A 25,497-nucleotide genomic window follows, 5' to 3' on the forward strand; every position below is an offset into this window, starting at 1 on the left:
CGCCGGGTGGGTACCAACCACCCACTTTCGATGTGGATGCCTACGCTCGACCACCCGGCTCGCGGCTTTCTCAGGGTGTGTCCCAGATTCGGGAGGATATCCCCGTAGAACCCACCCAGGGAGGAAGCCGAGGCGGTGGAAGCTCTAGGGCTGCGTCTGAGGCACCCGAGGAGGAGGAGGAGGAGGAGGATCTGGGCCGGCATCCGTACAACAACGAAGAAACTAAGGCGGTGTACACCGCCTGGCTAACCGTCTCGTACGATCCCATCGTCGGGAACCAACAAGCCGCCAAGTGCTTCTGGGAAAAGGTCCGTGATGTCTACCACCAGACTAAGCCGAAAGGGGCCCGGAAGCGCAAATATACAATGGTCCGTGCTCACTTTGGCCGAGTCGACGCACAGGTCAAAAATTTTTGTGGCATCTACTCGGCCGAAGCGGCGAACTACCAAAGCGGAGCTTCGGGCGCCGACATTCTGAGGGTGGCTTTGCGCGTCTTCTACCAGGACACCGGTCTACAGTTCAAATATGTTGATATTTGGCAGCTCGTCAAGGACGAGGAAAGGTGGGCGGGCGGTGTCCGCTCGAGCTCGGGCTCAACCTCAAAGCGCACGAAGCACACGGCGAGCGGCCACTACTCGTCTGGTGACACCGGTGAGGCCAGCGAGGGTACATCGCAGGTGTTTGGGGGTACGGGGGATCCAACGCCCGACGAATACGGGGGATCCAGCCGTGGGCGCCGTCGGCCGCAAGGGACGAAGGCGGCGAAGACGGCTAGAGCGAGGAAGGGCCGAGGCGAATCAAGCCAGTCGGCCTCAGGATCGGGCTCGCGGGGAGGCTCGGACACACTTACGGTGGCGTACATGACCGCCACAATGGCGGACACTTCCCGCTTCTCGTACGCCCAATTCACGGCCTGGTGGAACGGAATTGTGTATATGGCAGCACAACTTGGCCTTCCGACTCCCCCTCAACCTCGACCGCCTCCGGAGGATGATTCGCCGGCGGAGTAGTAGTTTTTTTATTTTCCCACGTTTAATTGTGTGTTTTTTATTTTGTGTTTTTTATGTTTTTAGGATTTTAATTGTGTGCTTTTTTTATTTTTTTTAAGTTTAAGTTGATTTTTTTTTTAATGTTGTGTGTTTTTTAATAAAGTGTGTTTGTTTTTTATTAAAGTGTGTTTATTTAAATTGAATTGGGTTGGAAATAAAAAAATGAAATTGAATGAATAGTAATTTAAGGAACGGTTAAGGAACGGTTAAGGAACGGAGGGTTGCAGGTTCCGTTCCTTAGTTAAGGAATGGAGTAAAAAAGTATAGTGGGGCCCTCAAATAGTGGTTTAAGGAACGGTATAGGAACAGCGTTGTGGATGGCCTAACACGCGTTTAATGTTCTACTTTGAATTGGTAGTATCTTTAACTCCGACTTTAGTTTGATATTGTTCGGCCTTAAACTAACTGAGGTTGGACATAAATTATATACTCCCTCCTATTACTGTCAGTAACAGATACATTTCATTTTGCGCATTCATTTTGAAAAAATGATATTAAATAGTTTAAGTGGAGAGAAAGTAAAGTAAAAGAAAAAATTTACTCTCTCTCCACTCTAACTTTACTCTCTCGACTTTAATTATTTAATACTCCCCCCGTCCCATTAAATATGCAACATTTGCTTTTCGGCACAGGATTTTAAGTAGTGTTGTTTTGTTAGTTAATGAAGAGAGTAAAGTAAGAGGGAAGAAAAAAGTAGAGAGAATATTGTTTCCATTTTTAGAAACGTTTTATTTTTAATGGGACACCCCAAAAAGGAAAACGTTTCATTTCTAATGGGACAGAGGGAGTATTATTTTTTAAAAATGAATGCAGAAAATGAAATGTCTATATTATTGTGGAACAGATGGAGTACTACACCTTTCAACTTCCCCACTCATCCGATGTGGGATGAGTCTGTACTAGGGCTGGGAAAATATACTGAAATACCGCACTTATCGTACCGAAAAAATACCGAAAATACCGAATTTTCAGTATACCGTACTTTTCGGTACGGTATCATACTGTACCGACAGTTTTAGGTACGGTAAAGGTATGCATTTTGTATATACCGCGGTATACCGCATCATACCGCAATTGCGGTATATACCGCAAATTTGGGATATATACCGTAAATTTACGGTATATACCGCAAATAACACGGTATACCGCAACTACGGTATATACCACAATTGCGGTATATACCGGAAATCACGGTATACCGCATATTGCGGTAGACCGAAATCACAGTACGGTATACCGACAAAAGCAGTACGGTAACGATATCTAAATTTTGGTATACCGACAAAAGCGGTGCGGTAAAGGTATGATTTTTTGTCATACCGCATGGTACGGTACGGCATGCGGTATGGCCATTTCGGCGCGGTATACCGTACCGTTCCAACCCTAGTCTGTACCCAACATAAACCACTACTAGTAGCCTTGTAGGTAATTCTGTGGTAAACTTACAAACTATGTCCATGATATATTTCAGTTGATACAACACTATGATTAGATATATGTACCCTGATTTAACACTCCTCACAATACTATCGGATCGGGATGTGTAGGGCCCTTGGGGTTGGGGTTTCAACCTTACATATGAATAGATATGTGTTTCCAGTAATAATAATAGTTCGTTAATATTGAATGTTCAATTTAAGTTCTCATAACGCCATATATTATCTTATACACGTTGCAATAATAATTTAAAAATTAAAATAATTGTCGCGATAAAAATCCGGTTTATTCATGTTTGCATAAAATAACATATACTAATAGAGAAACTAGTTATTGAATGTTTTGTGTTTGTTTATTTAAAGGAAGCAATATTGGCATTGATTAGAACAAATGTATAATTAGTTACACTCTCATCATAAAAGCCGATATTGCATAATGACGTGTGACAATATTCGTATTAGAAAACACCCTTCTAACTTGAACATCGTGATATGTTATCAATTGACATAAACTTTTAGATGGATAGTGGCACTTGTTAGAATTATTGTACTATTTGTCTATATTTTACGGATTGGCTTATCTTATTCATAATAATGATTATTCATAAAAATAATCAAAATCATCTACCCTGTTAATTCCTTTTATTATCACGCTAATAAATACTCACATTTCTTTATTATCATGCAAGTAGAGGAGCACTAGTGTCCTTTCACCATTAGAGTCACAACATCCTTTCAACCATATGCTGCCACGTGACAGGTATAAGCAACATAATAACTATATTAAGCAACAGAGGATGACACATAAGAATTACCTCGGATTGCATAAAAGACAGTTTATGTAGCATTAAATGCAGTTTATTTTGCATTTTAGTCTATAATGCAAAATAAATTACATTTAATGCAACGTAAACAGTCTTTTATGCAATTCGCTCATCTATGTCATCCACTAAATTTGTTGCTTAATAACGTCGTTTTGTTGCTTATATGTGTACATAGCAACAAATGATTGGAAGAATGTTGTGATTCTAATTTGAGTTATTTTTAAATACAACCCATCCGAGTAAATATACACGAGTAGATAATGGGCTTGCTATTATAAACCAGCCCATTTAATTTATATTGGCCAATATGTTTCGGTCATGCATTATTGTTATTAATGCCATAATTATTGACATAGCTCTTCTTCACATGTTTTTTTTTTCACTATCCACATAGCTCTTCACATGTGACTTACAACGTTGTGTTTGTGTTTTGAAGAATGAATTTTAATTCTTTCAAATTGGTTTATCCTCTCTTCAATACATCGTTGTTTTAATCTAATTGCCTTATAGATTTTAGGCTAAATTAAAAACATTGAAAATTTGTGAAAAGAATACTATAAAATCTATGTATTTTACAGACAGTTAAACCAAAAAAAATGTATTAGTACTTAATTTTGTTTTATAAATAAATTTATAATTACCATACACTTACCGAAATACTATAGATACAACACAATCTTCAATTTAATGAAAAGAATTTAGAAAACAGCTTTAAATGAAGGTTTCATAAATTTTAGAGCTGAATGGGAATCCTTCTCCTATTTGAAATCGGATAGTATTATTAACTTATTAAAGTTTCGACCCGCGAAATCCTAAATATATAAATTATTGCCCGATTCTGTGACTGTTATTTTCAGTTAAGCCCCACTTATTTTCTCACACTCTATCTCTGTCGCCCTATTCATCAGACAACGGACCCCCGGGCTCTCATTGTTGAGGGTTTTCTCTCTCTTCATCGTCTCAAAGTACAATCCCTATTCCCTACTGATTTTTCTATAATTATTTATGCTACTTCTTTGATTTTTGATTTTGTGTTCTATTGTTTTTCAGGTGTTTTTTTTTTTCTGGATTGAGCTTGTTTGCTGGAAGAGTTTCAAACGTACGGTTCAATTTTCGTTATTTCAAACCTAAATTCAAGAACCCTTCACCGCGCTTTATGTATATAGTTTTTTGGGGGATTTTTTTTGGTCGGCGAGTTTTGTGTTGAAATTATTGTTGTACCTGCGTGCTACTATTAATCATGATTTTTAGCAGCTAGGTAATGAATTCGTGGAACTGAATGCATTTATGTGTCTGTTATGAATGTAAATTGAGATTTTTGGGGAATTAGTCGATGTTTGTTTTGCGCAGTTATCATGCTGCTTATTCTGGCTATTTGTAGAGTTTTTTTTACCTCTAGCTTGTTTGAATGAGCTGTTTCGATTGAAAAAATTGTAGCAATAGGTTGTAGCAAACAAAACCGAATTTTAAAGGTGATCCCTCAAATAGTAAAATGGAGAAAATAATCCCTTCCCAATCATGTTACAATACGTAAACAGAAATCCGGGTCTTCGGTCCTGCCCATTTGCCTTACAGCATTCCAAAGAAAAAGCTTGGTTGCTGCCCCTGTCCGGATCCCTCAGCCATACCAACTAGTCACCAACACTCGTTTTCATAGTTTCAACCCTGTTCCTTTTCTTGAATTGAACTAAGTGTCTGCTTCAATGTACATGGTTGAACTACGTTTTTTCAAAGTGTCAGCTGTTTGGCCTTTTTCTTAAGTTCAATTAAGTTTTTGCATCTATGTACTTGCTGGAAACAGGAGCAGAAATTGGCACACCAGGAGGATGATGTCTTTCTTACTCGTTAAAACAGTATATATTGGTTTTGCATTATCTTGGTCCTAACCATTTAAATTATACAACAGTTCACTATAAAATACTGTTTTTGCTGTTTGAGAACCAATCATTGTTTTATTTGAGTACTTTTAGTACCAATGCTAGTCACATATGCGAAGGGACCTGCATTTTGTATTTGCCACATGCCACCATAACCAAAAGACAGGAAATATTACTGAGGTCTATATTAGTCATATTATTATTGCTTTAACATGGTTGTATCTCTTTTAACATTCTTAACTATGAGGTTTGCAGTAAGCAAATGAAAATTGCAACTTGTGCACTTTTCCAATGAGCATAATTTTTCTTAGTAGACCCTTAATCAAAAGTGCATACTTTGGAGTATATAAAATACTGTTCTAGTTTATTATTGGTCTTTTCTTATTCATCTTCATCTTCTTTTTCTCCCCCAGGGGTTCTCTTGGAAATACAAGGCATTAAGGCAACTTGGACTACAGTTTTATGGGAATAATCCAGTGTGAGTTTTGAAAGTACTCTTTCTCCAATCACATGCACTCGAGTGGCCTTCTTTTGCACTTTCTATGTATTCTATTAGAAATCAATGATCCTCCCTCCCCAAATTCATTACTGCCTAAGACCTGCTGTTTGTTTTCTTAACAGTTCTGGGGTTTTAATGTGTTTAAATATTGTTGCATCCTGCAGGCACTTCAGAGCATAAATAGTTCTGGAAATAATGGGTGATGAAAATTTTAATGAGACTAACCTGACTGAGAAACTGTCTAAACTCAACAGTTCTCAGCAAAGCATTGAGTGTATCCTTTCTTACCAAAATCCGGTAGTTGGTTTTTTAGTTAAGGTATTTTACTGCATGGATGTATATTGGTTTGTAAACTCCCTTTCTGAGTGATTTAAAACGTGACGTTCATATGTATATCTTTTTGACGGCATGTAGCAGTACCCTCTAATGATATGTTATATGTATCATTTTTCTTTTACTCGGGAACATAACATGGAAGCTAATCAATGTTTTCAATTTCTTGCCTTACTTGAAATTATTACTGGTTTGCGATACCTGCATGTATTTAAACTTGCGTGGTTTATTTTTGCAATTGTGAAGTGAATGTGAACTAGTGTTTTCAACTTATTTTGCCTTATGCAATATTTGTTACTGTTTGCAATAACTTCATGTAGGCTCATTGCATTTCACTGACCAGGTACATCTTGAACTCAGAGATTGAACTATTGTATTTGATCTATTTTGTCTTGACTGAATTTTAATGTGCATATATTTTTTACTGTGACAACTAACATGTAGTGTGCCTAATGAGTTCCTTTGCAGCGGGCACCGGCCTGTTCAACAAACACAAACAACTTTGAGAATTTATCCACTCATAGCTATCAAATTTTGTAAGAAATGATGAATATTCATACTTTGTTAACTTGAAGTTGAATACAATATTAAAATGTCTGCTTTTCCTAAGGAACTCAAAGATACGAAGCATCAGATACTTGATACTTGGACCTGCTTTTAATTGATGAACTCAAAAGCTTAAACTAATAAAAATGAGAACATGATTCAGTAAACCCTTATATCCCGTCACTGACAAGGTCAATCCCTCTGTGGTTCATTTTGTTTCTTTATCTTTTAATTTATTTTAGTTTGGGAAGAAGGGAGTGGGTCTCCATTTTTCTCTGTTTTGTTAGTTGATGCATGTTTGTTTTGTTCTGAAGGAAACTGACAGAGGGCTTGATTCGTATAGCCTTATTTCTCACTGTCATAAAATTCTAATATCGTAGAACTTTTCAGACTGAATTATTATTTATCTCCCTTACTTTATCATGTCAGAATACCTATCAGACTGAATTATTTTTATCCCTTACTTTGGGTGAACTTTGGCATTCCCATTTGATTGTTCGAATTTGTATTATCAAGATGTTTCGCTTTAACATTTCATCAGCTTTGTCCCGGTGGTGCATTTCTCATCGTAAAAAGGCTAAGCAAGTTGTTGAAACATGGGAGAAGTTATTTAAAGCAGCGCCAAATGAACAACGTGTTTCCTTTTTATACTTGTCCAATGACATCCTGCAAAATAGCAGGCGCAAGGGCAGTGAATTTGTCAATGAGTTCTGGAAGGTTCTTCCAACAGCTGTTAAGATTGTTTATGAAAGTAGCAATGAAAATTGCAGGAAAGTTGCCTTCAGACTGGTAATTCTCCAATCTTGCCATATTATTCCTATTAAAGCTTGAAAGGGTGGCTAGTAGGTTTTCTGCATTCTATCAACTACAACATATTCATAGTAAATGTATATGTGGCTTGCATTGGGATGGAAGTTGCAATTTTCTCTAGCCACCATTAATCACAATGTATAAATTTTACTTGCATATCTCTCCATTTGCAAGCTTGGTCTAGTAAGGTTACTTTTAATCACAAGAACTCTTGTGACTCATGATTCTTATTGGTTCTTGGTTTATATTTTTGATTAGTCATCCCTACCACTATTTTTTGATAGTCTAATGCTTATGATAGTGCCTTTGTGCTACCGGATGAAGATCCTCATTGAGAACATAATTCTGCTAAGTCTTTTTCATCAGAACTAAATATTGAGGTGAAAAAAAGAAAATAATCTGTCTAGGTTTACCTTTCAGGCAATGAAGCAAAGGAATAAAGGAAACATATGAGTAAAATATGCATGGCGTTGATTTTGATCCTTGAGCACTTAACATAGCTTCAGCTTCTATTGTAGCACTAGTTCTCCAGTTTTGACCCCATATGATAGGTAATATCTGTAGGATTTATTAACCATAGTTCTGTTTGCAGAAACATTTTTTCAGTTCAAGCTGTCATATCTGCTCCTTTTTTAGTTTCAAGTTAAGCTTGATCAAGTTGTCTCACTCTTTTTTGTGTTCATCTCTTCTAAATGATAGCAGCCTTTCTTATTATACACTGATAACAGTATAGTATAGTTATCCATCAAGCTAAATTACTTTAAATACTGCCGTGCTCCATTCTTAAAAAAGCTTTATAGTTTCGTTGCTTTCCATATTAGGGTGGCCTATCAGAGTTTCGACTACTGAGCAGTGAGCTAGGATGTTCTTCTGGCCCCGGGGGCTAAACTTTTCTCTAAAGTTTTATTGATATTGTTCCTTTCCCTATTGTCACTTTCTCTGTTTATTTCATCTTTTGATTATTAACTTCTACTTCTCTAATCTCTCCTATGATCCTATCTTCTCTTTTTCTTTTGGATTTTGGGATGGGGTTTGGGTTGGCTCTTTATATCAGGTTGACATCTGGGAAGAAAGAAAGGTTTTTGGATCTAGGGGACAAAATTTGAAAAATGAATTGCTGGGGAAGAATCCTTCTCCTGTCAACAATGAGAAGATTGTAGTTCCTAATCCTATTAAGGTGGTGAAGAGAGATGCAACATCTGTCAGAATCGTAAGCGCAAATCAATGCCTGTTGTGTATCAGATGTTTCCAAATAATGTTTCTCATTTATTGGTAGAACTGTACTTACTTTCATATTTTTAAATCCAGAAAATAGCTGTGGGAGGTTTGCCAGAAAAAATTTTAACCGCGTTGCAGTTAGTACATGATGAAGCTGCCAACGAAGAAGCAGCGTTAGACAAATTTCAAAAAGCGATTTCTTCTGTACAAGAAATCGAGAAAGATATTCTATATGCTTCTTCTCAAGGTTTGACATGAGTTGTTTTCATTGGGATTTTACTTGTTCAAGTGACTATAACTTGGTTAAAGTTTTACATATAGATAGTAATCCAATATGAGTAGGCAAGTACACAATGAGAAGATTGTGAGCTTCAGAAGAACATCTTCTTGGACTTACTTGTGCTTTGCAAGACCATAATGCCTATTCTATTTTTACAAATCGATTGAATATTGAAAAGTTCATCCATCTTTTGTTTTACTTCCACTATCTGATGTCTTCTGATTTTCATTTTTCATTTTTCATTTTTCCTTCAGGAAACCTCAATGGTTCAGATGTTGTTGATAATTTAGAGAGACAGGAGAATGTTGTTAAACAATGCATTGATGAACTTGAAAAGTCTGAAGCAGTTAGAGCTGACCTTATTTCTCAGCTTAGAGAAGCACTTCAGGATCAAGTATGGTTTCATTTGTGCAAGTTTTTTGCCTATAATTTACAAGTCACTTCTAGTTAATAATGGTTTGATGGACAAATTTAATCGAAAAGTTTAAATTAAAAACTGTGTTTATTTTGTGATAATTTCATGGCCATATGAAATAATATACCCCCTCCGTCCCATAGAAATAAGAGAGAATGAGAATAAGTAGTTGAAATAATGTAGTGGATGGTGGGACCCATAAATGATAAAGTAAAAGAGAAAGAAAAAAGGTTTCCATAAATGGATATGGACTATTTCTATTGGACGGACGAAAAAGGAAATTCAGCCAATATCTATAGAACGGAGGGAGTATTAGATATACTAAGTTTGTTGTTATTGAAAATACTAGGAAAATCATTAAGTGGCAGCCTGCATTTATGATTGAATGCTTACAAATTCTGACATTTCAAAGTTTTCCAGGAAACAAAGCTGGAGCGGGTTCGAAGTGAGATATCTGTAGGCTCTCCCTCTCTCTTTCTCCACATACATTTGTGTGTGTGTGCGTGCGTGCGTGCATGTGTGTATGTGTTTTATATGCTTATCGTCTCTCACATGCCTCTAAAAATTGGAAAAATAAAATATGTGACACCATATTTGGTTATATCCAAGCTTTCGCTTATTGGACACTTACACTAGAACATTTGGTTCGAGATGGTGCCCAGGGTGTCACCTTTGTTTTGTTGGTGGTTATTTAGTTGTTTGTAAAGGATAATCTTGAACTTCCACGTAAAATTTGGGGAAAATAGTTCCAAATAAGTAAATACTAGTAAGATTTAATACTCTATGTTTGAGGGTTTGATTTGAAACCTGTGTCTGCAATGCTTGATTACTATGGATTTGAAAACCTTCAGTTATTTTGGACTAGTCACGGAATAATTTGGGCCAGTTGAATTGATTCATTTCAATCACTTAACCAAAACAAAACTTTGACATGAAGTTTAACTCTTTGCTAAAACTTTCCAATCTCTATGGCCTTAAAAAGTTCCCCTTGGTCTCATCCGTGTACTCTTTGTTTTCCATTTCAATGCTATTCTCAATTTGAAATGCAGAATCTCTCCAGTGTTATCTTCGCTACTCCTCATCACATGTCTACTTTACCTGCAGGTTGCTCGCAGCCAAATTGAGCAAACAGCTAATATCAGACTCCAGCTAGCATCAAACTCCTCCATGCCAAATCCGGGAAACCAAGTGGTGATCGAACCCTCTTTTTCTACTGCCATTTCAGCAACCAACGTTACGGTGCCTCCTCCTACCAATCCATTGACTTCATTTGTGAACCCCACCGTGGAGGAGAGCAAGAAGGCTGCAGCTGCAGCAGTTGCTGCGAAACTAGCTGCCTCAACATCTTCTGCCCAGATGCTCACATCTATTCTTTCATCGCTCGTAGCAGAAGAGGCTGCATCGATGAGCAGTGGCTTGAAACGGCAGAAGCTGGAGCCGCCGATGTCATTTTCTGATGGGAAGAATCCCGAAGGAGCGAATTCAACCTATTTTCCCTCTTCACAGCAGGCAATGACCAGTATGCCACCCGTTCAGTCCAGCACTGCACAGAGTGGTTCTCAGGTGAACCAACTGCAGGTTCCGTTTCTTCCACCGCCTCCGCCTCCGCCTCCGCCTCCGCTGCCCTACGGTTACGGTGCAAACAACCTACTCCCTCCACCGCTCTCAAATGCACCAACAGGGTTTGCTAGGCCGAACCCTCCTCAGCAAACACAGCAGCAGCCACAATCACAGCAGCCAGCAAGTGGTGGATACTACAGGCCCCCTGGTATCGGATTCTATGGGCAAAGCCACCAGCCGCCGACTCCTCCCATACATCGACAATGAGCTTCTACTGGTAAAAGGCGGACCTTGTGTTATTTTTGTATATTAATAGGGCAGTAAACCATGACTAAGGACCTTCTCGACAGCTATATCATAGTGTACTATCCTTCGGTCCGTGCCCTACCATGTTGTTGCTATCAGGTTGCATCGGATTTTTTACGCGGCATGGGTTGTGGTACTTGTAGCTCATATAAGCTAATGTAGAATTGCTGAGTAATTTAGTCACAGATGGACTAAAAGTCCCAAGAATCTTCACCCTCTTTTGTTTCTACTCCCTTGCTCATATTACTATGTATTTTATCTTTTTATGTATGTGCAGCGATGGTGGATCTATGATCTAGTCTAGCTTTATATTTTTAATTTTAAATTAGAGAAAAAATTGCTGCTTCTCTATGTGGTCTGAATTCTAACTTTTTGCCACTAGATTGTGGGCATAATTGTGTTAAAAGTGAATACTTTACTGCCGATTTATCTTATAAACATAGGAGTAGTAATGTTTTGCATCTTGCTAGTCAATAAACTAAAACTTGAACGTCATGCAAATTAATTTAGGGTGAGACTTAGTTATTTTGGCCTTTGTTTTGGTTATATATTACTACTCCATATAAGTACCATTTCACTTCACAGCTGTAATAAAATCTGAAAATAAATGTGTATTTTAAAATAAGAAATTATCTTTGCGTGAAAATGTTCCCATAAAATACACATCAGATATTGGTATGTGGTCTTCACATTTCATATTTCAATCAGCGAATCATAGTATTCCATTCTCTTACACACTTTTATAACTACATGTAACTCTATTAAAAATGCAACAAATCAGAAAACATGTTTCAAATTATTGTTGAAATAATTTTGAAACGCATGGAAACTGCATCATTTTATAGAATTACAAGTTACAACAAATCAGACTAGAAAAACTGGATATATTATTAATTTGCCTTTCTTAAGTATGCTAAGTTAATCAAAATCCTAATTATGATTTCTCAATTATCAGTCGTTATCAGATGAGTAATCGTGCCTTAACATAAGAAAATTAAATTAATGTTTGCTACAAATCAAGTACTTAGCAAAATTAAATTAACAGCATTTCTGTTATAGTGGTATTAGAAGCAAAATTAAATCTAGAATGTGTTGGGTAGCATGCACTTTTGATTCCAACCAATTATAGCCGGCAACAAATTATGTCATTTTCCATACTAATTAAGTACTTTTTTGTTCCCTTAAAAGAGGACTAATTAAAAATGATCCAAAGTGTATTATAATGAAACTATCTCATAGTATTAAAATTCCAGCTGGGCGGTTACCGCAGCATCTTATTGCTGAAACTATCTCCCAAGAAATGTGCAATAAAGAGCATGACGATAGATGGCTAATTTCCCCCCTTTTATGTATTTGTTTTTGCATATATTAAATTGATTAGAAAGTCTATATAAATTTAGTGTAATTTGTATAGAAAAGCAAGAAAGAAGCAAACATGTCCAGCAAAATGGTAGGGATATTGTTTGCATTTGCAATGGGGTTTGCAGTATGGTGCTGCCTCAGTAATACTCCTAATACCAACATTCCTGATTGGAATGGTGACCAAATTGGAAAGGCTGGTAATTCCTCCACTGTGTCTATGTCTGTGTCTGTGTCTGTGTTTAAGGAGCAATATGGTGCTGTGGGTAATGTTATTCACAGGAAGATGTTTTTCTGAACGCCGCCGGTTGTGTCTTCTGCTGTGCTTCAACCTATGCCAAAAATGGGACTGCCTGATTCATCTCCATATCAACTATCTTCTTCTACTTAATATACTACTACTTCTATTTCATGCTTTCACATTTTCATCAAATGTCTAGTATTGTTATGTACTATGTTTCATGAATTTTCAAAGCTTATGTATTTGGATTGTTGGTTGATGCACCAAACTTATATAGTTATATTGCTTTCAAGTTGTGTCATTGAACCAATCCATAGTGAGTACAAAGTCATCTATCTAGCTAGTAAGGGTCTACTATGGTTCGGTTATACAAATGAGCTTCCCGTCACAGAAGTTTCATTTTAAAATCCAAGTTTGTGAGCCTCATGCGTTTTTCATAGAGACACACGAGACTCATGCGTCTTTGACTTAATTAGATTGTCTCAACCATTTTTTACTTAAATAGATTCAGGTGTCTATAAGCATTGATTAGGTAAGATACATGAGCCTCATGTGCCTCTCACAAACTTAGATTTTAAAAAAAGAACTTTCCAATCGGGAAGCTCATTTATATAACCGACCCAAAGTAGAATTTCGCCATCTTGAAACATACATCGATCAATGCATGTCACAAAATGTTTGAATTGAATATCAATATTGGTTACTCCAAAGGCTATCGTCAGAGCCCATCCACTGATGTTAAGACTGCAACAAAAAACATACAGATCTATAGCCGCGTTAACGGATCTAACAAACGAGAGCGAGAAAGAGAGACGAAGAAGTATACCAGATAGAAAGAGCATCAATTGTGACCTCTGCATTACCCATATTTCCAGCCAGAAGAATTAGCACAGTGTTGTAGCAGAACTCTAGGCTACAAATACGGCAAGAAACACACATTGTAAAAACACCATAATCAAATAAATATGTAGCGAAAACGGATATAAATCAAAGTCCAACCAGATCATCACACCAGATGATACAGAAAGCTTGATTGTACGTCCAAGATCCTTGGATGCCAATGCTGTGAACCCCTTCCACGTCTCTCTACAACCACCACCCGTGATGTACATGATCTGGCCTGCATTCGGTATCACATACGACAAAGCAGTAGACGCCATCACACCAGTAACACCAAACCCAAACTTCACAGACAAAAGCCACGAGAAGAAGATGTGTGCTAGCAACGACAGCACTGCAAAGAAAGAGAGAACAAAGTTCTTGCTCTGCGACTGCAGGAACGAGTTGCAGCTATACAGCACAGCGTACAAGAACGAGACAGCAACGAACCACAGAGCAAAATCCCCTGCCACATCAGCAATCCCATGATCCTGGCCTAATGTTTTCAAAATCCGCGCAGCAAATATAAACATTGGCGTCAAGAGGGCTGAGGCAACTAGCAATATGATGCATGATTGCTGAAGATACACGCCTGGCTTGTGATACTGTTTGGCGCCAAACGCTTGCCCACACAGCGTTCCTACCCCGTTAACCATGCCAAGCTGCAGAATCAGTGTTTATAAGAAGAAACACATGATTTTTTCACACATTATCTCATTTTATTGCCAAATTTGTGAGTGTACAGATAGTGCACCTGCGGAAGATGACAGTGAAGATGAGGGCGTATGCAGCAAGCTGCATGGAGCTAAAATGGCCAATAAAAGCTTGGCTGATTACATGGATTCCAAATGTTGAGAATGGTATTAAGATAGATGGACCCGCAACAACCCACAGTTTTTTTTGTCTCATTCCATATCTTATTCTTCAAAAACAACCAAGACTTTGCCTCGTGTTCTAGCAGATTTTGATGGATGCCGCCGCCTTCCATTTGATACTGATCAAACTCTTTCTGCAAAACATGGGTGTTTTTTTGCTTTTCAAGTTTACACTCATGATTCCACTAGCAAGTAACAAAGATATCTTCATATCAACCAGTTATTAACAAGGAGATTCAACTTAATTTTGTGATTTCATGAAATCATACAAGATGAGCTTGCTTCAATTTTTAGAGTTCCTTGCTGAAAAACACTCTTATAATTGAGTTGATATTTCACTTATTTCAAACTGATGAATCAGATTTCTAAAATGAACAAGGAGGTATGAAGCAACAGCAAAAAGGGAGGGCAGAATGTAGAATTTTTGTTGGGATCTAGTAAGATTAAAGTAATTCTCCTCCAATAATTTCTTGGCTGCATTACTCAAGATTAGAATACAATTTTCCATCTTTTCATTGTTCATACAATCATACTGGTATGCAAAACAACATAAGACTTGCCAATATAGACATTAACTGATTAACTGATGTTGTAATAACTAAGATGAAGAAATGGTTAGAATGATTCACCTGAGTTCCTTCTTATTCTTCTTCAATGCATTCTTTATGCTTTGAAAGAGACAAATACATATCTAGTTTTCTTTTTTAGTTTCATCTTATAATTTGAATATAAACGTGTAAAATCGTTTTGACTTTGGTCCCCACGTGCTTTACTGAAATCACAGGCTCTCATCATTCCAGATTTTATTTTATTTTGAGATTATGATCTTGATAGGCATACTTCTAATAATTGTGTAGGCCATACTTCACTGCTTGTATCGATTATCGAATTATCTGTGCCACAATTAGTTTGTGTGTTCACTGATATCTATGTAATGATTTCAATATTTTAATAATGTATTTATCATAAAATTATCTTGTTTTACAGTTTGGGTTTGCCTATTGTATCTGGACTTTTTTTTTTACTTCATTTGAGGGCGAAAGTGCTTGAGAGCACCCGCAACGCGGGCAGCCGGCGTTCCGCGTGCCGTTCCGCCGGAATGACTTTGCAGCGGAACGCATTGCGGAGCATAGTTTCGTCGAGGTTCCGTTCCCATGCCGTGCCGGGTGCCGACGGCACGACTCGCTGCACGGTCTGTGCCGCCACGCGCTTCGGCGACGTGGCTCTCCCCCGCGTCGTGCGTGACGCCCACTCGCCGGCCCGCGAGTGGGCGACGTCACGTGCTGACGCAATAATAATTTTTTAAAAAAAAAATCGATTTTATAAAAAAAAAGTAACAGTATTATTACCGTTTTTTTACCGTTTTTTAATTTTTTTTATTTTCTTATTCTATAAATACTCCTAATTCATCCTCATTTCACACTTATGGTGGCGTACATGACCGCCACAATGACGGACACTTCCCGCTTCTTGTACGCCCAATTCGCAGCCTGGTGGAACGGAATTGTGCATATGGCAGCACAACTTGGCCTTCCGACTCCCCCTCAACCTCGACCGCCTCCGGAAGATGATTAGCCGGCAGAGTAGTTTTTTTATTTTCACACGTTTAATTGTGTGTTTTTTATTGTGTGTTTTTTATTTTTTTAGGATTTTAATTGTGTGTTTTTTATTTTTTTTTAAGTTTAAGTTGTAATTTTTTTTAATGTTGTGTGTTTTTTAATAAAGTGTGTTTGTTTTATTAGAATTGGGTTGTAAATAAAAATAAGAAATGAAATTGAATGAATAGTAATTTAAGGAACGGTTAAGAACGGCTAAGGAACGGAGGTTTGCAGGTTCCGTTCCTTAGTTAAGGAATGGAGTAAAAAAGTACAGTGGGGCCCGCAAATAGTAGTTTAAGGAACGGTTTAGGAACAACGTTGTGGATGACCTGATGCCTTGATCACGTCACGACATCTGAATAATTAATTTATTTTAGATTTTACTACTTTTGTAATTATTATGATCTGGACGTCATGTTATTGATATGCATACTTGAAATAACTTTTTTGATAAACGTATGGCTCTGCTGATTCAGTTCATGGTCTCTGCGATAATTATTAAGTCATAAACTTTTTCTTTCCGTAAATTTCTTTCACTTTTGAAATTGAAATAGTATAATACTACTAGTATACTTTATCAGTCCCATAAAATTCAAAATCTTTCTATCTTAGTCTGAAAAATTAAATAGTCTTGTTTTTATTTAAAGTAATTTCCCTCTCTTTAATGAGGGGAACCTCATTCTACACTAAATCTCTATTTTTAATGAAATGGAGGGAAGTGCTTTTATCGTTTTTTATATATCAACATCTTTTAAATTTTAATTTGTTGTCAAAATTCTACTTTTCTAAAGTTTTAAATAGTTTAACTTGAATTTTATGATATGGAGTAGAATATAATCCAAATGCTACAAAAAGAAGTCTATGTATTCAGTCAATATCAATTAAGTAAACCTTATAGAAATAGGTTAGAGAAAGAAAGGGATTAATTATAGAGTCATGACCAATCACCATACATAAGTTTATGCAGACAGGGTACTCACATGGCCTCTATTAATTATTACCATTAATATCTGTTATTATTCTCTAATACAAACATGATGCACGCATAATCATATCGTAGTAGGAGTATAATTTAGCGGGTGCTACATTAATTATTCTTGTGAAAAAGCTAAATGTGACACGCATGTTTTTTTAAGTAACGGAGAAAGAAAAAAGACGTTCATAATGTCTTGGTGAATAATATGCTAACATCATTAAATGTTTTTCACAAATATGTTCTCAATCATAAAAGGTTTAGATATGATTATAATTTGGAATTAGATTTAATGCATTTAATTCGCATAAAAATTCTTTATGATGTTGGTGGTTGTAAAGTTAAAAGGGCATACACAATAGTGTCCCACCCCAAAATCTGTTAAAATTCATTTTCCCCTTGTCACATAACCATTTTAAATAACAGCCACAACACCTGTAATTGCACCAACTTCAAATTCAGCCAAGAAATTCGTCACAATTTATTTAAACTTTATATATAGAAAACAAATAACATCAATTTAAATAAAGTAGATAGATTTGCAAGCATATATGGCACCCTAGAAAATGTGCATCATCATTCACTCATTACTCATACATGGCCAAATATGACCCATCAAGATTTTTGGGTGGGCTAGGCCATATTTTTATAGACTCAGATGTCAGCTCTTACCCAATATATTTCTTTGGCGAAATTGTAATTATAGTCGTAAAAAATAAGTACTTCCTCAGCTCCATTCAAAATATTTACTATATTTTTTAATGGCTTTGGATTTTAAGTAAAATAGTTGAGTATAATAAAATAAAAAATGTGATTGAATATTTAATAAGAAGAGAGAATAGAGGAATTTGTTTTCAAATATGAAAAATAGTCATCTTAAATAAGATAAATTGAAAAGAAAAGTGAACCTCTTGAATTAATACCAAAATAAGGAGATAATCGAATAGTTGGTTTTTGTCTTGAAATGCTGACAATAATAAATGTTACTACTAATATTTATTGTATTTCCATTTTATGAAATAATGAAGCCATCCAAACATTCCAAACACTGTTGTTAACCATCAATCCACACTGTATTTTATATAGCCAGGACGATTCTCCTTCTTCCAAACCGAACCACGGCTACATTAAACGCTGCACCCCTGGAAAGATTCTGGCGTTAGTGTTTCCTAACGGCAATAAGCCAATAATTATACATCAATCATAACTGAAGCCTCTCTCAAACCAGAGACCGAGAGAGGGAGCTAATTCAATTCAAAGTAACGCTCTCTCATTTTTGAAGATAGGAAGAAGAAAACAAATCTATAAACCCTAAATTTTTCAATCAATCATATTCATCTCAATATTTTCATTGATTACTTGATTTATAGCTTACGCGTTGCGATTTGAAGATTATCGCGAAATGGGAAGCAAAAGGGAAGAGGTGAGAAACGAGAAAATTATCAGGGGTTTGATGAAGCTCCCTCCCAATCGCCGATGCATCAACTGCAACAGCTTGGTACTCTATTTTTCATTCGCATCACTATTTTTTTTTCCGATAGAAATGCGTGCCTTAATGCAGTATTTGGTGAATTTATAGCACCATTCGTTTCTTTTAATTAGAGCTCACTTGTTAGTTAAGCTTTGTGGTGAATTGGCTGTAAATGGTTTTCAGTGATTACCAGCTTTTCAATTGAATGTGCGGGGGTCTTGGAATCTCCGAAGATTTCGTTTTTGTTTTTCTTCTTTTCCAACAATTTTCAGTTAGTGAGAAGTTGGGACTATTGTGCCTACGTGAAGCTAGGTTCTTTTTAGGACAAAGCTCATTCTAGTTATGATTTTATTCCCTTGCGATTTATTCTTTTTCCTTTTTTAAATTGGTGAGTGCAGATGTTATCTTCGTTTAGTTAATTTCCAGCTTTTCATTCGATTGCACCTTTAATTGGAGTTTTTAGATTATCAAGTTTTTTCCATCAAGAATTTTATCAGTGAGAAGTTGGTAATCTTGCGCTTTCATAAAGCTAATCATTCTGGTTTAGTTTTTCATATCCTGGTTTGAAAATCTAGTCTCTTGAGAATTTTTTTTTTTCAATTTTGTGGCTGCAGGGTCCCCAATATGTGTGCACGAACTTTTGGACATTTATTTGTATGCCATGCAGTGGAGTGCAGTGAGTATTCGTCTTCTCATCCAAGTTTTCTTTATTTTACTATAAACTATAGATGGTAACAATGCTTAATAGTTTTGGTGCAGCTTTTCATTTAAGTGTAGGTTTATTAAAAGAGTTCGAACCTTTTAACTAATGTTGCTGAGTTTGTAAAATATACTAGTATTATTTTTCTCTTGGACTTCAAGAAATTGAGATTTTGGGGAGATACCTTTTGTAAAATTTGATGTATAGCTTGGAAAATAAATTTTGAGATAATTTACTTGATCCATTACTCTCTAGTCTGTAGCATGAACTATTATATTGTGATTAGGAACAGATATGTATTTTGAGACAACTAAACAAGACAGTTGATAATTGATATTAGGCCTGCGCGTTTTGGGTTTTTTTTGTTGACTATGTTTCAAAGCAAGCATGTACCGTGCTTGTCAATTTCTTATGTAATATTGATACTCTTATTTGTCTTATATCTTTGATGGTGCATGCTCATTCGGTTCTAGATTCATATTGACAAACCAGTATTTTTGAGTTGCAGCCGTGAGTTCACTCATCGTGTTAAGTCTGTTTCCATGGCTAAGTTTACTTCTCAAGAAGTGGATGAACTTCAGAAAGGTGGTAATCAGGTAAATGTGTCGGTAGATCTTTACCCGGTTCCAGTATTCCCCTTGATTTTAATTATGCTAATTTTTATTCCAGCGTGCACGGGAGTTATTTTTGAAAGCCTGGGACCCACAAAGCCAGAGGCTTCCAGATAATAGGTTTCAGTTCTATTACTTTATTTTTCATGTCTTTTACAAGAAAGAAAATATTCTTACATGTACATTTTTTGTCTTGCAGCAATCCTGATAGAGTTCGTGAGTTCATAAAGCATGTTTACGTGGACAAGAGATATGCTATTGAAAAGATGCCAGAAAAGCCTCCAAGAGATCCTCAGGTTGGACCTCTAGATGAGAATGATACTACTAAAAAACTCGATATTATATTTAGAGTACCATCTATTTACGTATTTGACATCAAAGTTGAATAATCATTAATTGATTTGTCAGACCATAAGAAGCCTTGAAGATGAGACGAGGCGAGCAAGCTCTTATCATTCTTTCTCTCAAAGTCCACCTTATGATTTTCAATATGAAGAAAGGCGTTATGGGAAGCCCATACCTTCACTTGGTAGAAAACCCGGTTCAGACCGCGGTCTTTACGATGGGAAGTTGTCTAGTTTCTCGAGTCCTGGTCAATCTAGTGATCTAGCATATGATGAGAGGTTTGCAAATGAGGGGTCTTGGCCTAGAATTTCAGATTATTCTGTCTCTAGTGGAGGCGATCCATTCAGATCTGATGTGCTCTCACCTAACTTCCAGAGAGAAACCTGGAGCCCCTTCAGTGAAAGCGAGACTTTAAGTAATTTCACCAATGTGGTGCACGGGCATCACACTTTTTTACATAGTTCAAAAGCACATGGTGGAAGTAGGAGAGTCGGGCATCCACAGGTAAGAAATGCATCGGACGGAATTATGACATTCTAGTAGGAGAGTATCCCTTCATTTTAGTGTGTCCCTGTCGCTGATAATCTTATGTAAATTGACAGCGCAGTCTTAATTAACTCAGTCCTTGATTGCAGTATTCTTATGTGCAGAGAACTTCATCTTTGGGAAGTATCGGATCATTTGATTCCATGTCCTTCAAATCTGTAAGCTCAGTGGCTGCTACTGAAGCCCAACTGTCTGTTGGGACATCCCAAGAAAAAGCTTCACCGCTTGTCTCTCTTCCTCAATCTTCAGCATCCAGTAGCTTCAATGGTTTAGACCTCTTCAATGAACCCTTTTCTCCACAAAACACCACTTCTCCTAAAACTGTTTGCAATTCACAATCACCAGAGACATTATTACCCCAACCCCTTGATTTGTTTCAGCAATCTCCTATATCTTCAGCTCCAACTCTCACAGAGCAGCAACCATCAGAAACTCTACGACATGCACCATTAGAATTCACGGGACTGCCTCAGCAACAACCAATTGCTGGCTTCGATGGCATGACTTCTGACGTGGTGATGGCACAGAAAGGAGCATGGGCAACTTTTGATTTATCTCAGAACTCATTGATTATGGGCAGTGAAAATTCTACCCCTGCTGCTGTGCCATCGTCTGATGGAAATAATCTGCTAGTTTTTAACCCTTTCTCACTTGATCATTGTGCATCTAATCAAAAGGACCCACCAAGTCTTGAACATAGTGCGTTGACACATGCACTCTGGCAGGACAGCCTACAAAATGCCGAAACCACCACAAATAACACTCAGGTTAGCATTATTTGTACAAGGTGATAAAGAACTTGAAGTTGTAAAATTCAAGTTTGTAGATTTTTTAGTGTACTTTTTGTATGCTGCAGGAATGGAATGCATTCGATGATTCTACTGGAAAACAACCAGTTGAATACAAACTAGAAGATAGAGGTCAAGCTCCAGTTCTATATGATTCAAATGATAATAGATCTCTTGGCAGTGGTGTGTATGAGGTTGGTGTCCCTTGCACTTTTGATGTAACTGATTCTCTTCTTGGGCTTATTTGCAAAATGTATCCTGCAGGCTCCGCCTAGCGATGGGAATTTTAGAACTTCATATGGGATCCAACCTCCTTCAACTAGTGTATCTTTGCATTCGAGTATGGCATTGCAGAGTTTCTCCTTTGTTCCGGAGGTTGATTTAATTATCTCTCTTTCTTATGTCTGATAGTCTCAACGGACACTCATTTTTATCTGAACTCAATGTGTTTCTTGTTACTCTTTTTTCTACTGTTGTTTTAGGCTGGAGTACATCCAGTTGCAACTGCCCATAGGCCTACAAATCCATTTGATTTTCCCTGTGATGCAGACTTGGCACCAACTAATATGGTATGTTCTATTTCTTGTTTTGTTTCTAGTGTTTCTGCATGCTCTCAAGGATTCTGACTGTATGACCTGTATTTAGACTCAATTCTGGGACATGAGCTCGTTGCAAGCAGCTCTTCCGATTAATCAGGGACTGGCTACTTATGTTAATGATGTGAATGAATCCTGGTTTCCCCAAAATACAGTTCCATATACCCCTGGTGCTGTTGCATTTGACCCTCCAAATGGTATTCTCATTTCTTTTGCATTGTTATTTTAAAACTTTCCTTTCCGATTGTACATCATACCAAACCTCTGCTTTTTCAGCAGGCTCTTTGGGGTATATAGTCGGGCAAGTGCCAACCACCCACATACCGTAAGTTTATCTTTAAACTCATATTAGGCTTTTGCTAAATCAATCTATTTGTGTCTCTTTCTTGCCACATGGATAAAATTGTGATAGGATTAAAATGAAGCAAGGTTTTGATGAAGTAATTATAATTTTTTTGTGATTCATGTCTTAATCTAGTAGTAGTCCATGAAACAACTAATTGCTACATCAGCTCTAGTAGATGGCCATCTTTTTTTCCCTTCATCTTCTCCAATCGTAATTAGTTGGCATGTTCTTGCAGGAGCAGTCCTGCTCAAGGCCCTGTTTCATCCACCGGGGGCAATCCTTTTGCATAGCGTTCTACCTTTCTGATATTGTTAGTATCATCATATCAAGATCTTTCTGGCCAATGTATTTAGTCTAGTTCCTTGGTTTTCATAGATAGACCCCCAGTTTTTCATGTTTCCAGTTTTTTCATGATTGTATTCTTTGAGGAATAAGACGAGAGAAAGCGTTTCGTTGGTTGTGATATATATGAAGCAAGTGCCTCGTCTTGGTACTTCTATGTTTGTAACTTGTAAGTATCGTTGAAGCTGAAATTGGATCGAAATATGTTTTTGCATGGAGATTTTACCCATCATTGATGTCTTTGTGGTATTAATATTAAGGAAACAAGCATTGTAATTCATTTTCACATATATATAGCGTTAATTAATTTCATTTTTGAGTTTATTTACTTTTTATTACTCCGTAATACTTAAAATTGCAACAAACTAGGGTTACTATACTCTTAGTCAAGCTATGCATACACCATAGACATAACTGTCTCCTTCGTCTCTGTAAACATGAATCACTGATTTCAAATTGCACTTTTTATGTATACATCATACACAACTGTCTACGTTACAATATTCACATAACATATCAATTTATGTCAATCCAAACTTCACCAGCTTTCTTCCAAACATAAAAACAAAACCATGTCCGTGCGTCCGGCAATGAAGTAGGATGAATTATTTGAATAAGGCTCAAGGATCAATACATACAGAAAGAAGAATTGCAGTATGCAATTGTTGTATCTATACACCACACTCGGACTGGTGCGGAAAACCATGCATCAAGCTCGTTCATCACTCATCAGAACTTGAGATATGCTCAATCAGAGTTATCCTTGCTAGCTTTAGCTTTTTCAATGGACTCCATTGTCTCTTCGAAAGATTTCTGCAATTCAAGAATCTTCAATAGATTAAAACGTAGAGATATATCTTACATTGATGATGTTATTTAACATTGAGCGAGAAATGGAAAGAGAAGCATGGAAGCAAAGGATAAAAGTAGAGAGTTTACCCCCGTATTTTGCATCTTCCATAGTGCCTTGCCGCTAGCATCAATGATATACATCCCACCTAACAAGATACTGGTGCAGAGATTATGTGAGTGAGTAGAGAAAGCCAAATAAATGACCACATACATAAATGCACGCTGAGATATGAGTTTATCCAAGAAATCGATTTGTGATCGGAAATTTATAGTGTAAAACTTACTGCATATAACCATCTTTGATACATTTGAACAAGAAGCACAAGATAGGGCACAAAAGCAACATATACTACTAAATTCTCTACATATACCGTATATAGGAGAGAAAATTAGGAATGGCCCTAGAAATACCACTGAAATGAGACTCAACGAACACAGTACCTAAGCAAAATACTGTGGTTTATTTAAGCTTTAAGCAGAAATTGCTTTGACAGAGCACAGACCTAGCATCTCGCCTAAGGGCGTCATTCTCATCATCATCGTTGCTACAATACAACATTCACTACACCATTATTTGCTTCATTATTTAAGCCCAACTTGGTTTTAGTTTGGGGACAGAACATCAGCCCCATGATCTATTAGATGTTGAAAAGTCCTCAGAAAGTTATTTATAATCTCAAGAGTTCACAATGTAGTTTTTCTAAGTTGCTATCACCGATGATCTGTCTGATCTACCTCTAAAGTCTTTTTGTTGTCTCATAAAACTAACTAAATGTGACAATTCAATCCAAAAACCAAGCATCTAGAATATCATCTCAAGAATTAATCAGAAGGAATACATCTGGTGATCCGGGTTTTGGACTTGCCAAGTTTGATCTTTTTTGCTTCATCAACTTCTAAAGTAACCATTTTACCCCAATTAGCAAAATTGGCTCAAACTTAAACATCAATCCAAATTCCAGATTTCCAAATTCTTCTCTTGAAATTTGGATCTCTCAATAGAATCTCAACAATCACTTCAATCGTGTCATTAACAATGAAATCATACAGAGTAGCTAACAATTAGCCCAAACTAACCAAAAAATTAAGAAAGACGAAAAGAATTTAATTTAATCACCTGAAAAGAGAGGCATTGAGAAGAAAACTTTTTGTGGTGAGATACCGAAGCCCCATCTCAAATCTCACGAAACCGCCGCCGCCTCTTCTCGCCGAACCACTATACCTATTAGCATAAGGATCTCTATAGCTATGGCCGCCGCCGCCGCTGCCGTAGTGGTAATCATATCGCTTACTTTGATTTGGATTAGGGCCGTACGCGTTTCTTCTGAGATTGTAATCGGCGCGCTTGCGATCATCGATGAGAGTCTCATAGGCCTCCGACAGCTGCTTGAATTTGACGGTGGCGGACTCTTTCAAGCTCTTGGGAGATTGAGAGTGTTTGTCGGGGTGAAATTCCATTGCCAATTTGCGGAAAGCTTGCTTGATCTCTTCCTTGCTCGCGCTCTTATGAACCCCCAAAATCTTGTAATGGTCCATTGCAGAAAGCCTGAAATGATTTATCAGATTCGTTGATTTTGTTGTTTGTGGGAGTAGAACATCCGCCGCCGTTTAATACAGCCGGTGAAAAAGGGGCGCGGAAGGGAGCGGCCATGCTGCTGCCGTGGCGCCAAGACAGCCGTAAAGCATAGTTTCCGCTTTTAATGTGTTTTTTTTTTCTTTTCTTTTGATTGATGATTTGATCTCTTTATACGGTTGGATAAATTAAGTAAGTTAAGTAATTAATAACTAAAAAATACCTGGAAATGATAGTCCTTCCATTATA

General features: G+C 37.1%; 4 protein-coding genes across 7 annotated transcripts; 2 read left to right on the forward strand and 2 right to left on the reverse strand.

Moving 5' to 3' along the window:
* The first annotated feature begins 4,165 nt into the window (after positions 1–4,165).
* LOC121748003 (regulation of nuclear pre-mRNA domain-containing protein 1A-like) lies at positions 4,166–11,451 on the forward strand. The gene is made up of 10 exons (XM_042142204.1): positions 4,166–4,274; positions 4,360–4,408; positions 5,600–5,664; positions 5,850–5,959; positions 7,106–7,353; positions 8,429–8,584; positions 8,683–8,839; positions 9,127–9,266; positions 9,708–9,743; positions 10,392–11,451. The coding sequence occupies exons 4-10, from the start codon at positions 5,881–5,883 to the stop codon at positions 11,112–11,114; spliced, it is 1,539 nt and encodes a 512-aa protein (XP_041998138.1). The 5' UTR covers positions 4,166–4,274; positions 4,360–4,408; positions 5,600–5,664; positions 5,850–5,880; the 3' UTR covers positions 11,115–11,451.
* Positions 11,452–13,063: 1,612 nt separating this feature from the next.
* Positions 13,064–15,191, reverse strand: LOC121747424 (protein DETOXIFICATION 22-like). Its single transcript, XM_042141457.1, has 5 exons — positions 15,137–15,191; positions 14,387–14,641; positions 13,753–14,294; positions 13,580–13,666; positions 13,064–13,497 (listed from the first exon to the last, which is right to left on the reverse strand). The coding sequence occupies exons 3-5, from the start codon at positions 14,286–14,288 to the stop codon at positions 13,302–13,304; spliced, it is 819 nt and encodes a 272-aa protein (XP_041997391.1). The 5' UTR covers positions 14,289–14,294; positions 14,387–14,641; positions 15,137–15,191; the 3' UTR covers positions 13,064–13,301.
* Positions 15,192–18,183: 2,992 nt separating this feature from the next.
* On the forward strand, positions 18,184–23,076 carry LOC121748127 (probable ADP-ribosylation factor GTPase-activating protein AGD14). Of its 4 annotated transcripts, none has more exons than XM_042142347.1 (14): positions 18,184–18,337; positions 18,449–18,576; positions 19,164–19,225; positions 19,758–19,845; positions 19,919–19,980; positions 20,060–20,156; positions 20,269–20,709; positions 20,856–21,518; positions 21,608–21,733; positions 21,804–21,914; positions 22,022–22,108; positions 22,185–22,332; positions 22,412–22,460; positions 22,717–23,076. In XM_042142347.1, exons 2-14 carry the CDS (start codon positions 18,481–18,483, stop codon positions 22,769–22,771), a joined length of 2,085 nt encoding a protein of 694 aa, XP_041998281.1. In that variant the 5' UTR covers positions 18,184–18,337; positions 18,449–18,480; the 3' UTR covers positions 22,772–23,076. The 4 variants fall into 4 exon arrangements, with proteins under 4 accessions (XP_041998281.1, XP_041998282.1, XP_041998283.1 ...); XM_042142348.1 differs by having other exon boundaries at positions 18,192–18,337; positions 18,470–18,576; XM_042142349.1 differs by having other exon boundaries at positions 18,200–18,576; positions 22,415–22,460.
* A 179-nt stretch (positions 23,077–23,255) lies between these two features.
* LOC121748128 (chaperone protein dnaJ 72-like) lies at positions 23,256–25,385 on the reverse strand. The gene is made up of 3 exons (XM_042142350.1): positions 24,793–25,385; positions 23,763–23,832; positions 23,256–23,636 (listed from the first exon to the last, which is right to left on the reverse strand). Exons 1-3 carry the CDS (start codon positions 25,209–25,211, stop codon positions 23,571–23,573), a joined length of 555 nt encoding a protein of 184 aa, XP_041998284.1. The 5' UTR covers positions 25,212–25,385; the 3' UTR covers positions 23,256–23,570.
* Between the last annotated feature and the right edge of the window lie 112 nt (positions 25,386–25,497).

The sequence above is a fragment of the Salvia splendens genome, chromosome 9 (assembly GCF_004379255.2).
Source record: "Salvia splendens isolate huo1 chromosome 9, SspV2, whole genome shotgun sequence".
NCBI classification, from domain to species: domain Eukaryota; kingdom Viridiplantae; phylum Streptophyta; class Magnoliopsida; order Lamiales; family Lamiaceae; genus Salvia; species Salvia splendens.

Excerpts from the sequence above, each read along its gene's own strand:
- LOC121748127 (XM_042142347.1), top strand. The coding sequence starts at position 18,481 with ATGGGAAGCAAAAGGGAAGAGGTGAGAAACGAGAAAATTATCAGGGGT. Across the intron at positions 20,157-20,268 it reads AGCCTCCAAGAGATCCTCAG|ACCATAAGAAGCCTTGAAGA; the intron begins GTTGGACCTCTA and ends TTGATTTGTCAG. Across the intron at positions 20,710-20,855 it reads GGAGAGTCGGGCATCCACAG|AGAACTTCATCTTTGGGAAG; the intron begins GTAAGAAATGCA and ends TCTTATGTGCAG.
- LOC121748003 (XM_042142204.1), top strand. The coding sequence starts at position 5,881 with ATGGGTGATGAAAATTTTAATGAGACTAACCTGACTGAGAAACTGTCT. Across the intron at positions 5,960-7,105 it reads TTCTCAGCAAAGCATTGAGT|CTTTGTCCCGGTGGTGCATT; the intron begins GTATCCTTTCTT and ends ACATTTCATCAG. Across the intron at positions 9,267-9,707 it reads GAGAAGCACTTCAGGATCAA|GAAACAAAGCTGGAGCGGGT; the intron begins GTATGGTTTCAT and ends AAAGTTTTCCAG.
- LOC121748128 (XM_042142350.1), bottom strand. The coding sequence starts at position 25,211 with ATGGACCATTACAAGATTTTGGGGGTTCATAAGAGCGCGAGCAAGGAA. Across the intron at positions 23,833-24,792 it reads CTCAATGCCTCTCTTTTCAG|TATCTTGTTAGGTGGGATGT; the intron begins GTGATTAAATTA and ends TCTCTGCACCAG. Across the intron at positions 23,637-23,762 it reads GGAAGATGCAAAATACGGGG|AAATCTTTCGAAGAGACAAT; the intron begins GTAAACTCTCTA and ends CTTGAATTGCAG.
- LOC121747424 (XM_042141457.1), bottom strand. The coding sequence starts at position 14,288 with ATGGTTAACGGGGTAGGAACGCTGTGTGGGCAAGCGTTTGGCGCCAAA. Across the intron at positions 13,667-13,752 it reads TCATCTGGTGTGATGATCTG|CCTAGAGTTCTGCTACAACA; the intron begins GTTGGACTTTGA and ends CCGTATTTGTAG. Across the intron at positions 13,498-13,579 it reads ATTGATGCTCTTTCTATCTG|TCTTAACATCAGTGGATGGG; the intron begins GTATACTTCTTC and ends TTTTTGTTGCAG.